Source organism: Toxotes jaculatrix, chromosome 8 (assembly GCF_017976425.1).
Source record: "Toxotes jaculatrix isolate fToxJac2 chromosome 8, fToxJac2.pri, whole genome shotgun sequence".
In the NCBI taxonomy this organism is placed as follows: Eukaryota; Metazoa; Chordata; class Actinopteri; family Toxotidae; genus Toxotes; species Toxotes jaculatrix.
Window position 1 is genome coordinate 13,610,062 of NC_054401.1, and position 16,245 is coordinate 13,626,306.

The following is a 16,245-nucleotide window of genomic DNA, read 5'->3' on the forward strand; positions in this document are numbered from 1 at the left end:
CTGAGGGGTCCAGAAGAGAGTTGTAGAGGATTAACAAGACAATGAACAGTTGTCAGTTCTGCTCCACTGGGAGGAGAAAAATATTGTGATAACTTAGAGAAATAAACTATGCAAGAAGAGATAAAAAAGCAAAAGAGACCATCTTCAGAGAGGGAAGGAGGTCTAGCAGTGATGTCATAGTGGAGTGAAGGTGGGTGTGGGGGTAGTGGTGGTGCAGTGGTGGTTCTTGGGCGGGGATTGTGGAAGAAAGCTGGGCGGCTGAGAGCGAGGCACTCAGTAATGTGAGAGTGCAGGGTCAGGACTGCAGAGTGTCTACCTGCTCTCCCCCGGGGCCCACAGCCCAGGCTATTATCAATCCCCTCAGTGGAGCCACAGCTAGTCATTATTCACTCACATGCACATGCACATACACACACACGCACACACACACACACAAACATGTTCACACACAGCTTCATGAACGTTCACACTCCAGCACAGGCACTTATTCAAACACATACAAAAAGCACTCTGAACATGAATCCAGTAATCTGCTGTACAGTCAGATGCATAATGTTTCCATAGGCAAACAGAAGTAAAAACAGAAAACAGAAGGGAACTAAAAAGTAAGGAAATGTTTTGTAAGAAATCAGTTGGAATTCAGAAATCCTGCATCACATGCTGAAGCTGACACGGCCATTTATATTCAGTATTGATTATTTACCTGAATACTTTGTCGATCAACCAAGTAATTGAAGATTTAGAAGGCCAAGCACTCAGTTAATTTGAGGTGCTCCAGAAGATCTAAAAAAAAAAAGTCACAAAAAGAAAATGTTCTTCGGGCACTTTTTTCTATGTTCTGCATAGAAAAACACTTCCAAACTTGCACCCAAGACGTTATCAGGGCAGAAATAGTAAAAAAAAAACAATAGCGGAAATACCCACCATGAGTTCACAGAGCCCAAAATATGACATCCTCTAATTGCTTTTTTGGCCAACCAAGAGTTCAACACCTAAAAGAAGAAACTAATCATCATGTAATCAGCAAATTTGGGGATCTTTTGCTTGAAAAATAACTTGAACAATTACGTGATTCTTCCATTGTTGCCAGAGAGTTAATCATTCTAAAAAAGTATATTTTGTCACAAATAGTGGCTTTTTGCCTCCGGTTTGTCAGAAATGTCTTTACTTATCAGCAGAGTCAGCACAAAGCTGAGTTAATCATGAGAGGAAGTGCTGTCAGATGTTAGTGTTGTTTTTCCTCCCACTGGACAAGCAGGTTGCGTTGTGTTGTGTTGTGTTGTGTTGTGTTGTGTTGTGTTGCGTTGTGTTGTGTTGTGTTGCGTTGTGTTGTGTTGTGGTGTGGTGGTGATGGACACAGTGTTCATCCTCCCACTGCTCTGCTGCAGCTGAGCACTGCTAGCAGACAGGTGTAAAAAGTACAACCTGTAAAAGCTTCAAAGGGGCCTTTCTTCTCTAGAAAGCAAGAACCTGATGTGTCTGTGCTGTGTCCTGCCCTCTGCCAGTTACTGACTGTCACAAGTGGCTTTGTGTCAGTAGGTTTCATTTTCTTATCTAGAATGAGGAGAGAGAGAAAGAAAAACTGCTATTTTTATCATCATCCAAAGCTGTTAGTTGTTAAGCTGCCATCTGATTTAACTTTCCTAATGAGAATACCAGCACTGCAGAGCATTTAGCTGTTGAGTTATTGCTGACTTTCAGAGGGCTTTGTCTAAATCAGTACAGGATCTGGCACACATAGCCCTTTATTTCTGTAACACTGGAGTTTATATAGTTACTTACAATCACTTCCAGTACCCAATTTTAAAACTAATGTTTCTCATTTTTAACCGGCCAGCTTCATGAAAAGATCAGATTTTCCATAAAAGTCACTGTGGCCATCTGCCTACCCAGGACCATGTGATATTACTCAGCATCATTGATGTACTGTATATAGAATTCACAAGGTTAGGATGTTCTTGGACACAATATATGCAAATGATATAATATATTGTATATATCAAGGGGACAACGAGGGCACAGGACTACACAGTAATCCAAAAGTAAACTAAATATGTTAAACAAACCACTCTACAAATAAAATACTGTGAATGAGCTAATTTCCAATTGTGGGCATAGATGTGTGCGTAGGATTTAATAGCCATAGTTACTTGTAGATATATTAATATTATATTATATTATAATTTATTTTTAGTGAACGTACTTACATCTACAGTGCAAAAAAATCTCAGTCATCACAGTAAAAAAATTTATCTACAAAATCAACATCATGTCACTGCCACTGCCTCGTGACTGTTATTTCATCCTCTTAAATGCTGGCAGAGTCTAAAGGCAGAAGGAAACTGTGTTGATGTAGTGCGCAGCTACACTGCATACCTCATTGTACTTTCATGACTTTTCCCATGTGGAAATGTTTGTATTCGCAGTGTTGCTCAGATGTCATATGTGCTGTTAAATGAGTGTGATTGTGATAAATTGGGATGTTAGACAGGAATGACACACAGTCAGGATGGTAATGGTCCTGTGTGTGTGTGGAGCAATCTAAAATGTCTGGAACATAAATGCACATATTTAGGTCTGGAAAAATACAGGTATTTATTCAGGTGGGGGCACCGTTTGCTCTGGTACACCCCTCCATTTGGCCATCACTCCCTCACTACTCACTATTACGGTAATCTAGGCTATGGCGTGGTCAATTGATCACATTAACCCGCTGAACACAGCTAACCTAAATGCTTCTTGTTTACACTAATTTCTAAATGCTCAAGGAAATGGATCTTTATTGACTGGTGAGTGGCAGCATTCATCCTGGTGGTACTGATTACTGGAGAATTATTGATTCTCCTGATTCAGGTTATTATTAAAGAATCGTGTCATGAGCAGTGCTGTTTTCCATGCTCTGTTTTGCAGGGACTGAATAGTTACTGTATGCATGTGGGTGTAGCAGCACCCTGCAGCTGGGAATCGGCGTTCTTACAAGCACAGATTTTGTGGCAGTTGTATAAATGATGTCACCATGTGCAGATGGAGCAGCTTGGGTGTTTGGATGGGTGCAGCCTTGAGCCAGTGCCTGAGACAGGACTGCTGTCAATAGTTTAAGCTTAGCCTGGGCCTCAACTGTATATATGTGATTTATTGATGTGGCCGTGAGTGCGGATAGGCCTGTTGGTCCGCACACACTTTTGTGGTCGCCAGTGGAGATTTTCCCCACAGGGCTTCCACTGCTGTAGCAGTTTCTAAATGTGATTCTCGTCATGCACATCTCATGTGGTTGTTATGACAAATATTATTCATTCATCATCGCCATCATCATTATTCATCCATTATACTACATGAACTGTGCTTGTTTAAAGTGCATCCAAAAACTCCCCAAGATGCCTCTACTTTCAACTGTGGCATGTATACACATTCACATACTCCAACTGTGTATGAATTTGTAGCTGCAGAAACAAGTAGAAACAAATAAAACAAAAACAAAAAGTTGGGGAAAACATTTCTGAATAAGCCCAGATGTGAGATGAATAAATGCGTGAAATTACTTTTAAGACCCACGAGCATTTCTTAGTGTTCTTTAGCAGTCTCTTGTAGAATTGCCATAGTCCAAGTCCACTGCTCTTTACAGTGTAATGCACTTTTTCGATAATCAGTCATCCGATCATGGTGCCGTAGCCAGCTCAGAGATTTGTGAAGTGTTTGGGAAGAAGAATGTTTTTCAGTTCAAAAATGCTTTGGATAACTTCTCCTCTCTGGGACATATACTGTACGCCAAGAAGGACATCCATGTAGTGTTTATTGGTTTTGAAAGCCTTTGCTCGTTAGAAACTGATTCCAGTGTGATCTGATTTTCTCTGTCCCTTTAAAACTCACAAAGAGGTCTGGTCCTTTGTTTTATATGGCTAATCAGTAGCACTTTAAACATTTATTAAAGATTTTAAACACATCGTAGTTAAAGGTTTAAAGGTGACAGGATTCATCAAGTTCTCTCTGTACAGTAATACCTAATGCACAATTTCATGAATACCACATTCATTTATATCTGTTCTTAAATCACTTTGGTAAACATGGTAACACTTTATTTTACCCCAACTAGCATTTATAAGCAGTATAGAAACACAGAGTCAGTGGTTTGTAACACCCTGTAATGTAGTTGTAAGCCAATATAAGAAGTGTTTATGTGCAACCAGATAGTATTACATATAATTCCAGCTGTGTTATACTGCGTTATCAATCAGTCATTATATGATTATATACCAGTTATGGATGCTTCATTATAATTAGTACCATAGTGTTGGTAGTTGACTTTGATGTTGTTACATGATAAAATAAGGAATAACGCTCTTCGATTATCCACTACAGTGCAAAACCTGAAGCTCTTTGTCTGTGTCTGTGTGTGTCCTCTCAGGCCTGTCCCCGGGTCTCTGTCCTCACTGCTGCACCTACGAAACAGACAGAGACAGCCTCTGCCAGCCTCCATGCCTGGAACGCTGCCAGACCCGACCATGCCTGGCTCCTCTGCTGTGCTGATGCCCGTGAGTATAACAATGGAGCACAGAGCACATTCACACACGGGTGCACTCACACATGGAGAAGCAAACTCACTCACCCATATAGCAAGTAACGACGGTATACATTAAGACTGTGGATAAACTTTCTACCATCGTGAATAGAAACAGCTTATCAAGGAAGTCATATCCTACATAAAGGAAGGATTCTACCTCTGGGTTTAGAATATAGACTTTATTGCAATTAAGCCAGAAAGATATAGAGCACCCACACTGGGAAGTGGGGAATGATAACAACCCAGTGAAAGCTTCTCGTAGCAGGATTCTAATGATACAACATATGTTCTCATTGTAACACAAGACAGCCCATGTTTATGGTGTGGAAAAAAAACCCTCCCATGTTTATTAAATTAAGAGCTAAGCGATTTTGTCGAAGATTGACGGTTCAGGAAAGGGGTGCAGGTTTGGGTGATATTTTTACACAAAACACACTTACTGCAATTAAGGCTGTGTGTCACATTCTAGGCTGGAGTCTATGTGGACAGGGGGAGGGGTTGGGAATGGGGGTCAGGCAAAGGAGGGGTGATGAGGGGCTGTTCCCCACGGAAACACACACCACCCAGAGTTCAGCAGCTGGGAGGCCACAGCAGCTTACACACACATGCATGCATGCATGCATGCATGCAGACACTCACACAAAGGTTTCTTCTTTCCTGCATATGCTGCTCAGTGAACAGTGTTCACATCATCACCCCGCACAGGTGACCCCTCACCTCTTTCAGCTTACCCAGCTGATTTCCTCACATTCAGGTCTCAGCTGTGACACATGACCACACTGGCCAGGGGCAGTCAGGGACAGGCAGTAACCACACACAACCAGGACAGACTGGCTTTATTAACACATACTGCACCAAGAGGGACTGGGGTTTGATGTGTTAGTCAGACTGACACTCACCACACTATTATCAGAAACACACACACCCCTGTTGCACCGGCTTCCTGTGTTAAGTCCCTCCGTGCTGGCTTCCTGTTTTGGGTCAGCTCCAGTTATCATCACACAGAGCGGTGCACAGGGCAGCCTGTCATGTGAAATCAGGCTCTCGTACGCTCTCATCTCATCCCACATAGTCTCACTCTTTTAATGCTAACCTGTTTTTTGTGAAAGCAGTGATAGCATATTGGTAAGACCTCACAGTAGCAATGAGCGGCGTAAATCATAGCTAAATCAACAGTTTTTATTGATTTATCTTGTATCAAAAAAAAGTTTTGTGCTGTAGGAAGGATATAGCTACACTTTTATGAGTGTATTCTTGGTGTTGTAATCTTCAGATGGAGAGACAAATGTCCATGGGCTCCAATATGATGGGTATGCAAGGACCCGCCCACAGCAGCTCCTGCTCTTCCACTCACATTCCCTCCATGCACTCAGAAGCCAAACTGGTGAGTATATACATGTATTTGCACAGATATACACATTTATGCACACACAGTCTCAAGTGCACACACACACACAAGCTCAAAGTGTTGCAACTCTCTTTTCCACTGGACTGTGCCAGAAAAGCTGTGCTCTTAGGTCTGTGTGGATTTCATCATTTGGTGTGTAATCAAAGCTGTGCCTGAACCTGCCAGTGCTGCACTGGAGACTCTGGCTGGAATAAAGGGCCCTTTATGTGGTTGTGGCTGGGCTGCCCACCGACTGCCTGATGTATATCTTAATGTACAGAACATGTTCTGTAGGTCCTGCAACTTGTTAGCACTAGTTTAACACAGCAGGGAAAAAATCAAATGACCTCATCCTTCACAAAGCAGGCAGTTAGAGCACTTGGGAATAAGACGTAGCCGAGAGAGCAGAAAGACAGAAAGGAGACAGGTTTTTGGGAGTTAAGAAGTATTGAGAATGACTGAAAGAAGGAAAAACTGAGGATAACGTGACCTTCCACCCAGTCTGGTTTTGCAGGCTACTATTGCTGTAACACAAATGCCAAAGACTGACAGTTTACCTCTGATTAATGTCAAATGGTTGAACAGTTACACTATAGGTGATATGAATTGATTAAACCGTAGCAACATGACCATCAGCCAACCTTTGTTTTTAAAATAAATAATTCTTGAAAATGGAAAAGTATCCATAGAAATAAGAACAAATCTCATGACTTGGATATCAAAAAAATCACAAACCACAATGAAAAGCCTTGGCTGTTCTTTGTATTTGGAAAGGTTTTCTGATAGCTGAGTTTGCTGGAGAGAAAGATCTTGTGGAGGTAGAGAGAGAGAGAGAGAGAGAGAGAGAGAGAGAGAGAGAGAGAGAGAGAGAGAGAGAGAGAGAGAGGAGGTAGCAGAGGTCATTAGAAGAGTTATTGCTCTGATAGAGGAGAGCGGGAGCATTCCCAGGGCATTTAATTCTCCCTCTTCCTCCTGCTCTCTCAAGATTGATCGTCTTTGTAGTCTTTTGAATCTCCTCAACTGTTCCTATGGTAACACGCTGGGGTAACACAATATTAGTGTATTAGGCTTATCTCTCCTCTGGCTGTCATCCAGACACATCTTACTCTTTTTTTTCCCTCCTCCTATCTATGTAATTGAATTGTAAATGCTCTGTTAGACCTCCCATAAGCATATGCAGTCACTAAATGGCTACAGGCCCCTGGACCATGCAACTTTCTGGTTAGTTGGCCATTCAGACACAAGGCAAGGCAACCAAATGTGGATCAATTGAGATTCTGCTCCCTGATGTCTGAACGCAACTGATGGAATTCCATGATTGTGGACAGAAAGTGAGAGACTAATTGTGTTATCAGGGTGCGATCTCCAGCATTGGTTTCATAAGCATAGACGGGGTTTCTAATGTCTGTAATATCCGCGCTCGGGCCGGGTCGATAAATACGGCCTCGCTATCGGATAACTGGGCCATGATCAGGCCCATGTGTCCCCTGCGACGTTCTCAGTCCGGCTCTAATCGCATTATCCCAACCATGTTGACTTTCCGCCAATGGGAAATCTCCGCACTGTAACCCCACACCCCCGAGGCATGGACCTGGATACACTCTTTCTGCTCAGCGTTTACATTGGGTTAGCGGAGAAGGGGATTGAGTGGGACTTTGATAGACATGACGGAAACTGATAGACAGGCAGAGAGAGTGGGGGAGCTGAAAGGCGAGAAATGGTATTGATATTCTGAGAGACACTGAACAGTGAATGAGAGCGAAAAATTGAAAGAGTTCTTTGTGAGTGACATGAAAGGACTTCTGCCTGGCCTAGTTTCCTGTGCCCCTCTCCATGTGTGCATGTATGTATGCCCATATGTGTGTGTACTTGTGATTGTTTGATATTTTGTGGTAACTGGAGGCCTCGGCAGCAGGATTAACCCTCCCCTGCCAGAGAAAGCATGCCCAGAGCCTTGGCTAATGAAGGCTAATTGATTTTGTGGTGGGCCAGAGCAGCATGGAGGCCTGTCTCTGGTGTAAATAGTTAATGAGCCGAAGGACTGCTGTGGCCCCTTGGGGACTCATATCTCGCTCTAAGCTCTCTGTTTGTGCTCTCTGGGCCAAAGACTGTATCTGCATCAGTGCCCATCTTTGTTCTCCTCTATCTCTGATTTTCTCCTTAAGTGCCATCGTTTAAGTGGTACAGAAAAGCCCGATGGTGTAGTAACTGACTTGCATGTTCTCCCTTATTGCTTTTAGCTTGTTGTTTGGGAGTGTCACTGACATTGGAGGGTTTTAACAGTTTCAGTTCAAGTGTTGTTTTTTTTTTTTTTTTTCTTCTTGTGAAGGACTGGGTGCTCATGGTGCCGGGTGTGGTTGTGTTCTGCTCTGTTGTGGTCTAGGGAATAGAATGGTGCGTGTTGTGTGCTGGAGGTTGTGGGATAGTTGACCCTCGCAGCGTGGAGGAAACGCTGCAGAGAGGAGGCCAAGTTCCACAGCACGCCGGCCAAAGTATTACGTCACCTCTCAGAGCCAGTTCTCCACAGGGCCTCGCAAACACACACACACACACACATACACTGCCTGCTCCAGCTCTGTGTCATCCTCCTTGCACTGTGTCAAATAGTTAGACAACCACAAACACACTTACAGACATTAAGGTACTTAAAAACAAGTTGCAAATAAGACATACACACATGCACAGAACACAGACATACATGTATGTGGACATGCATATACTGTACATGCTGTATAAGCACACGTGTGCATATGTGTACTGTATTCTCCGCTCCTCTTAAAAACTTCCTCTCCTGCTCAGATGGTTTGATAGGTTTGTTTGTTGGTTTGATGAAAGGCATTCACTATCATTTCTCATCTGTAACAAGGAAATCCCAAACAGGCCCTCATCAAGCTGGTTCTAAATAACATCTGTGTGTGCCAACTATGGGACATGACTCAGCTCATGTCAGTGGAACCCTTTTCAAAGTAGTGCACTTTGGCATTGTTTTTGTGTCCCCTTTAAATGAGCTCCATGCTTTCCACACATCCCGTTTGCCTGCTAATTTCAGACAGAGGGGCCTTGAAACAGTTTGGTGTTGGTGTATGAAAATGTGTTATTTATTATCTCCCAGTATCTATTGTTTACATTGTTACTAAGGACAATAAATTTGTCACTAAGCATCAGGCTAGGTGCTGAGTTTTTTATGAGGTAAACAATACTATATGTTCCTTCATTGCAGCTCTCTTGGCTGTGGAGCTGGCACTAGATGGGTGGATGACATAATTCCTGGCATGCTCTAAATGTACTCCTTTTTACTTGAGGAGGGAAAAAAACAGCGCGTCTCTTAAAGAAACATTTCATAGGACACCGGAGGACCAATAATCAAAGTGTTTCTAGCACGCTAATGTAGCTTTTTACATTTCATTTACACAACCCTTACTGTTCTTATGTTTCAGCCTAGTTACAGAACTGCTACAGGCATTTGGGTTAATAGGCTTAAAGATCAAGTTTTGCCCTTAACAGAGAAAAAATGAAAAATGAGAGTAACATGCATCTTCTGTTCAAAAATGTAAATGTAAAGAAAAGCTATGAAGTAGCCACAGTTTTCAACTCTGCTACACAGTGATTGATTGAGCGATTAACTCCGTATGAAGTCATTTGTAAGCAGTTAAGTCATTAGCGTACGTGGTAACCATGTTACGTGTTCCATTCATTTTCCTCCACTGTAGTAGGGGAGCACCTCTGGCTAAACCTCCTTTTGTGAGGAGGAGCAGCACACACAATAGGAGTCTAACTCCAGGTTTTGTAAGCAACATCTGTATGAATGGTGGCATTGTCAGGGTATGATGTCATTGGTGAGGGACGGTGAGCTAAGAACACAGCTGAATCTGCGAGCAGCCTCACCGAACTCTAGGAAATGTGTATGTATATTGTATACGTTTGTGTGCATGCTCATGATTGTGTGTGCAGTGGCTCTCTTTCAGAGCATTGGCACCCTCTCTCTCTGGCAATCACTGTCCTTAGAGTCAAAACACATCTGTGGACTTAGTGGGCTAAAACAAACCTAAGAGTAAGAGTTTGCACATTTTGATACAAATCCGTGCATATGCATGGTTCGTTAAGTAAACATGTGGATGTGTGATAAACAGCAGTCAGACAGGGACACAGGACACATGGCAAGATATGTTGAGATACAATGTTACATAAAGAGAAGGTGAAATTTCAGTGTTAACAAATGCAAAGAAAGTTTTGTAGATGATAAACATATAATGTTTCTCTCTATTGCCCAAGAGGCAAGGGGGTTTCAGCAGAGTGAAGTGCAGGACTGAGGAGCTGCAGGATCAATGTGTGTCTGCCAGTTTATCAGTTTTGGACACAGACCAGAGAGGGGCCCCTCTCTCACTGCTTCCACTGTGTTGCCAAAGTGCTTGGTTTGTCTGAACCAGACAGTCCTTCTATATACTGTATAGTAATAGTAAGTCAAAGATAAATGGACATTCTGTATAGTTTTCAAGATGTTCTGCCACTTATTATTACAGGCTTCATCAATTCTGTTTATCCTATTTAAAGACATTTATAGGTCAATTTATGCCATTCACACAAAACTGGGATCTGCACCTTTAACATAATATATGAAAATGCACTTCTTTTCTAAAACTAATAGTGACCTCTTAGTACACGTTGAGCCATTCAGAGCAACATCTAGAGCACTTGTGCATGAAAGGTCAAAGTGTATATAAAATTTACATTTGACATTTATTAAAAATGTCAACAAAAAGTGAGTTGTCCCTTAATTTGATAACTTCTTGATCAACATAATTGACACAGATGAAACCTAATCAATTAAGGCATATGTTACCAGTGTCTGTATTGTTGATAAAAAGCAAACAACCTTTGTTGCTGTAAAACCCACATACAGTGAGGTATTTGAAGGGCTGTGTATGCCAGTACATATTTATATTTAAATAGTTACGTGTGTGTGCATGTATGCCTGAGCCTGTGCGTGTTTGTCTTTGTAGGTGGGTGGGGTTATGAACGAGGGTGGCAGTTGTGGTGCAGAGTGTCGCATCTGTTTGTCTTTGGATGACTGCATGTTGTTTTAGCTGTGCTGATGGGACGTGTATGTGAAGACCATTTGGTCATGGTTCAGGGCCCGTGAATGGGACGGAGCTCCAGCAGAGCCAAGCTTGGGTAAACCAGCTGCCATCACTACACGGGCCAGACTGGAGTGGTGCAGCCACTGTGAGCCCCCCTGGAGCCTGAGCAGTGAACAAGATACTCACTAGACTCCAAAATAACCACTCAAACAGAGGAGGGGTGACTGGACAACATCTGTTGGGTCAGAGATAGTCAGTCTAATAAACAACATTGACCCATTACTTCCTGGTTTGCTTCTCAGTCATTTTGACATGTTGGATGGGTGATTTAACAAGGTGCAGTCCTAATCCAAATGTAAATAGGAATAGCTTGAACACAAGAAATGTGAGACTTTATTATCACAGGAAAAAGTCTGAATGGATGGAGGATGAAATTTACATATAAACACTTAGTGGCAGGGAAGTCCAGCCAAAATACACAATCATTAGAGGTATGTTATTTTGAGCGTTTTGAAATTATATTTGATTCAATCACATTTCAAGTTACTCCAACTAACATGGTGATGTAGGATTAGCCTGTTGCTTTGCCACAAATGAAGACACGTTAGTGTTTATTATTGCATTCATGCTTTGTCTGTCTTTCTCACTCTGAGGCATTCTCTGTATTCAACACTGTGGCAGTGGGTGTAGTGATAACCATGTAGGCTGCACTTGAGCAGGGCTTTACAAGAGAGGGAACAGTGGGGATATACAGACTGGAGTCAGAGGCCCATCCATTAACTTGACAGGGTGGAGGAGCTGCCAAGAGTATGAGCGCATGCTTTGGAGCATGCTCCTCAGTGGGCGTGTGTCTCACTGCGCCCATACCGCCACGGTTCCTCCGAGCACCACCAGAGCGTCTGGCCCTGGCAGAACAGCCAGTCTGTGTCCATCTCTCCGTCTGTGTCTGGAACCATAGGGAGGCTCTGTTCGGGCCCCGGCTCTGATCAGCTTGGCCCAGAACTCGAGAGAGGAGAGAGGGGGCGACATTATAGCCCAGCGCTCCCATCAGACTGTCTGCCTCGCCGTTCCCTGAGGAAATCAGTTTAACAGTCCCCAGCTCTTGGCAAGCAGAGGGAGAGGGGGTGGAGGAACAGGGAAGAGGTGTGTGTGAGAGAGAGAGAGAGGGAAGGGGGGGATGTTACTGCCTCTCTGGGCGAGAGGGAAATCTAATAAAATTGAACTAATGGGAGTGTGGAGTTTTAGGGGACAGAGAGTGGGTTTTGCAGGCAGGCACTGGTGGGTAGTGGTGGTTGTGGAGATGAGGAGGATGGAATTAGATCGTCTAAGTTCTTGGCAAAGCAGCGGAGCCAAACTCCTGCTTTCAACTGCAGATGGTGAACCCATGTTGGCTTTAGAGTGTGAGTTAGGGGGCCTAGGCCCACAAAATACACTGCCAGGAAAGTTACAGCTATGATATATTATGCAATTAGAAGTACTGTGCGCATACACATGATCACTGAACATGCTGCTGTCCTAGTATTGTGTTAACAAAAGGCTGACAGAGACAGACAGAAGCTCAAATGTTTCTCTGTGGACTCTTTAATGCGAAGTGGAAGATCTCCATTTGAAACTGTGATCTTTTTGCACTTAAACTTTGACTCCACAGACTGGTTAAATCTTTCTAACCTGCAGTAAGGCGCCAGAGGGACACAGGTCCCCTGATAGTACACTGCTCCACTTTTAAGGGGAATAAAAGTGCTCACCCTGACCTCACTGGGTTTGATTTACCCATCCTGAGGCGGGCGTGGTCTCTTCCCTTTGTACCTGCTCCATGCTCTTGCTTCCTCCTCCCAGGGTTAATAGATATGAAGTCATCTGGCGAGGAGAAACCTGAGTGTGTTCTCAGGATGTGCCCAGAGCACTCACTGGGACATCACTCAAAGCCCCCCGTGTCAGAGAGGAAGCGGTCATTAATAAATATCATTAATGGGTGATTACCTGGTATCCCTGAAACCACATAAATGAGAGAGGCCGAAGAAAAAAAGGACTGGGAGTGGATAGGTCATAGGGCAAAGGTCTGAGAGGAGATAGCTCCCCTCTGGGCAAAATATGGCTGAATCAGGGATGGTGTTTTAACAATGGAAAATCAATAGCTTTACTACTTTCAGTACACTGTCAGGATCCATGAAATGTGGTGTCAAATGCATGTGATTACAGATATATAGGCTGCACGTTTATAGATTTGTCCTGGAAGAAGCTGCCCACGTCTACTATGGTGTCACTGACTGCTCATCCTCATGTTGTGTGTTTGCTGTGTTTTTCCATTCTTCATCAACAGCAGGTTTAGACAGTGGTAGGACAGACTGTGTGCCATCCCATCTGTGAGCGTCCTGTACTGCCACAGGCTAACACCTGCACTGATTTAATGACTGTTTTCTGTGGTGGCCATGTTGCTGCAGGAGAAATGTATATGTATGTGTGTGTTATTAGAGTAAAATGCACGTGGTGGTTAAGTTCTTGTGCTTAGCACAGTCTGGAGAAATACAACCATGTGTTAAAGAGTCATTAGGGAGCTGATGAAGGTGTTTGAGAATCACAGCCTGCTCATCATCGCTTTGCTAACGTCCCTTAGTTGCGTCACTGTGGTTCTGGATACAAAGACTTAAGTTTTGGCCGAGCTGGGTTTAACTGAGCTGTGTCTCAACTCCAGATGGAGCAGTAGCAGGCACTTGTGCGGATATCTTCAGGAATAAGCTTGCATCACGGTAATGTACTGTAGCTCATTCTTTAAACTCTATTGTTTAATTTGTGTGAGTTGATATTATACCTGCCACTTATACAAGCTGTCTGTTGGCTTTTCTTGCTGGATGTTCCTTTATCTCTTGGCTCTGTTTGTTAAGTGGGATAGGTTCTGCTACAGGTATGCTGCCTTGGTTCAACAATTTAAATTGATTTAAAACAACTTCTGTTGCATCAAATGTGTTTGATAAAACCAGTGTGATCTTAACTGTGTGGTTTATGTCCGTCCTCACGCATGGTGCTTTTACTTTTGTCTTCTTTCTCTATCCCGTTTATAACATCACTGCTAAGGCTTGTGTAGAGCCCCCCCAGCTCTTTGACCTGCCTCTGTACTCTGACACTCTTGGGCCTCTTCGGATGCAGGCTAATTCAATTAATAAACAGATAGCCCTGCACTGCCAGCTGGATAGCTCTCAGAGACACTGATAAATGAGCACTCGTTGTCTTAGGCTGATGGTGTGTGGGGAGGAGACACTAGAAGCCATCTAATCTCCCCCCACCCCTGGTCTTTCTCGTTCTCTCTCTCGCTCTCCCTGCCTCTCTGCCCCCCTTCACCTTCTTTTACCCTCTCTGTCCTTCTCCCCTTGTGCCTGGTTGTCAGGAATTCAGGCAGCTCCAGCAGCATAAGATGAGCCTCTTACCTACACTCTGATCACTTTACTAGGGTCACAAAAGCAGAGTAAAGAGGTAGACAGGCAGCCAGCAGGTTCCCCTGGCTTATGTTCATTCAGGTGATTGCCTCCTCTGTGACAAGAGATTGTCAAACCCTGATTGGTTTTCTCTTTCGCAAGAGGGGTGGGCCTCAGCTGCCTGGTGCTGACTGACAAGGCTGAAGGGAAGGTGTTTATTGAGAGCTGTCAGACTCAGAATTCATCCTGTGATAGATGGAATATGTTCTTGCCGACACTGGTGACTATGTTTGATACCTGTAAGCTCATTTAAATCCATTTTCTGTTTTAGCTGAATGCCAGCTAGCTGTTAATTTCTGCATTTTTATAACATGTCCTGATAGATATTATGGCATTAGAAATTATAGCGCATATGGCAAGTTACAGTAAGTTAGAGGCTTCTCACTCCTGCTTGTTACACTCAGGAAGTCTCAGTATAACTGTGATGCTGTGGACAGCTGCAGGCCTGAGGCCGCCCGCTGTGTGTTAGTGTAGACCCTGTGGTATTTTAACTCCTGTCTCACTGGTCACAAAGAGGAAGGGCTGTGGCCCCTGAGAGTTTTTCTGCTGAGGCTGTGGTAAAGGCAGTTAGGACTGGTTAGGTTTGATCAGATGGGGATAAACACTAAAACAGAGCAAATTTAAAATAAGATTGATAATGTGAGAGAATATAAAAACTACATCATGAAGCTCCAGAAATGTAGTACTGTGTCACTATGTCAGGCATGCGTTGGTATGACAAGGAGAAACTGTATTCAGCAAAAACAGGCTTGACAAGGTCGTTATTTCACTGTGCTGGTTTCATGTGCAGTGCTTTGCGAATGGATAGCAAAGTAAAGACACTAGACTACCAGTAAATCTTAATACAAATGCATATGTGTAAATTGTAAATATAACACAAACCAATAGAATATTCTCTTTTTTAACTGTCTCATTTCTAAAATGATTTATTTGACGGCGTGTCTCCTCCCTCCTGGTAAAAAGCTTTCCACTCATGGACAGTGTGAGAGAGGACTGGAGAGCTGATGTTGTGTCCTAGCATTGTGATCCAGACCAGCTGGATGCCATTCCCTATGGGAATCATGAATGTGAAGGTTGTTAAAAGATATGGAGCCCTGGACACAGCGTGGACTTACTGACAGCAGCTGGGAGAAGGGGGAAGGGAGCAGAGAAAGGAGAGAGAGCACTGGGAAAGAGAATAGAAAACTTTGTGGAATTCACAACAGTAGCCTTGAAATGAATGCCTTTGTTTTCAGTTTTGCTGCTAACTTTTTTTTTTTTTGCCTAAAGTGTATAGTAGATGAATTATAGACAGGATCTAGGACCAGACTACAGTATTTTCTTTCTGAAGTATTAATTCACAACAGCAGTGTGCTAGTGGCAAAAAGATGTGCATAAATCAAAGTTTAACAGTCTCAACACTCTCTCAACCTGTTACTCCTAAAGCGGTTAAAATGTAAAAAAAAAAAAAAAGCCATGTACGAGTGCAGACATGTATTTTGTCTAGGTTTGTGTACAACAGATGAAGCCTGAAAACATATTTTGGCACTTGAATGTTTGGGTTATGATTTTCTTCTGGTCTTGCGGTCGTCTTTATGTGATGCCCAGCAAAACAGACGACTGAGAAGAGGTGCATTCAGTAAACATGAAGAACACAAGTGCACCTTTACTTAGCCTCTCTCTGGTCTCGCTCCCAGGCCGCTCAGAGACACTGGGCCAGTCTGGACTAAGTAGACCACACGGTTAAAGCAACAAACTCCTGCTGGGTAAACA

The 16,245-nt window shown here is 43.2% G+C and overlaps 1 protein-coding gene across 4 annotated transcripts in view; it reads left to right on the forward strand.

The window, feature by feature from the left end:
- Positions 1-16,245, forward strand: part of creb5b (cAMP responsive element binding protein 5b) — a 42,172-nt gene that overhangs the window by 18,950 nt on the left and 6,977 nt on the right. For all 4 annotated transcript variants that reach the window (XM_041043529.1, XM_041043531.1, XM_041043530.1 and 1 more), the window contains 2 exons: positions 4,403-4,529; positions 5,832-5,942. In XM_041043529.1, coding sequence (XP_040899463.1) covers positions 4,403-4,529; positions 5,832-5,942 — 238 coding nt within the window. The remainder of the gene's footprint in view (positions 1-4,402; positions 4,530-5,831; positions 5,943-16,245) is intronic.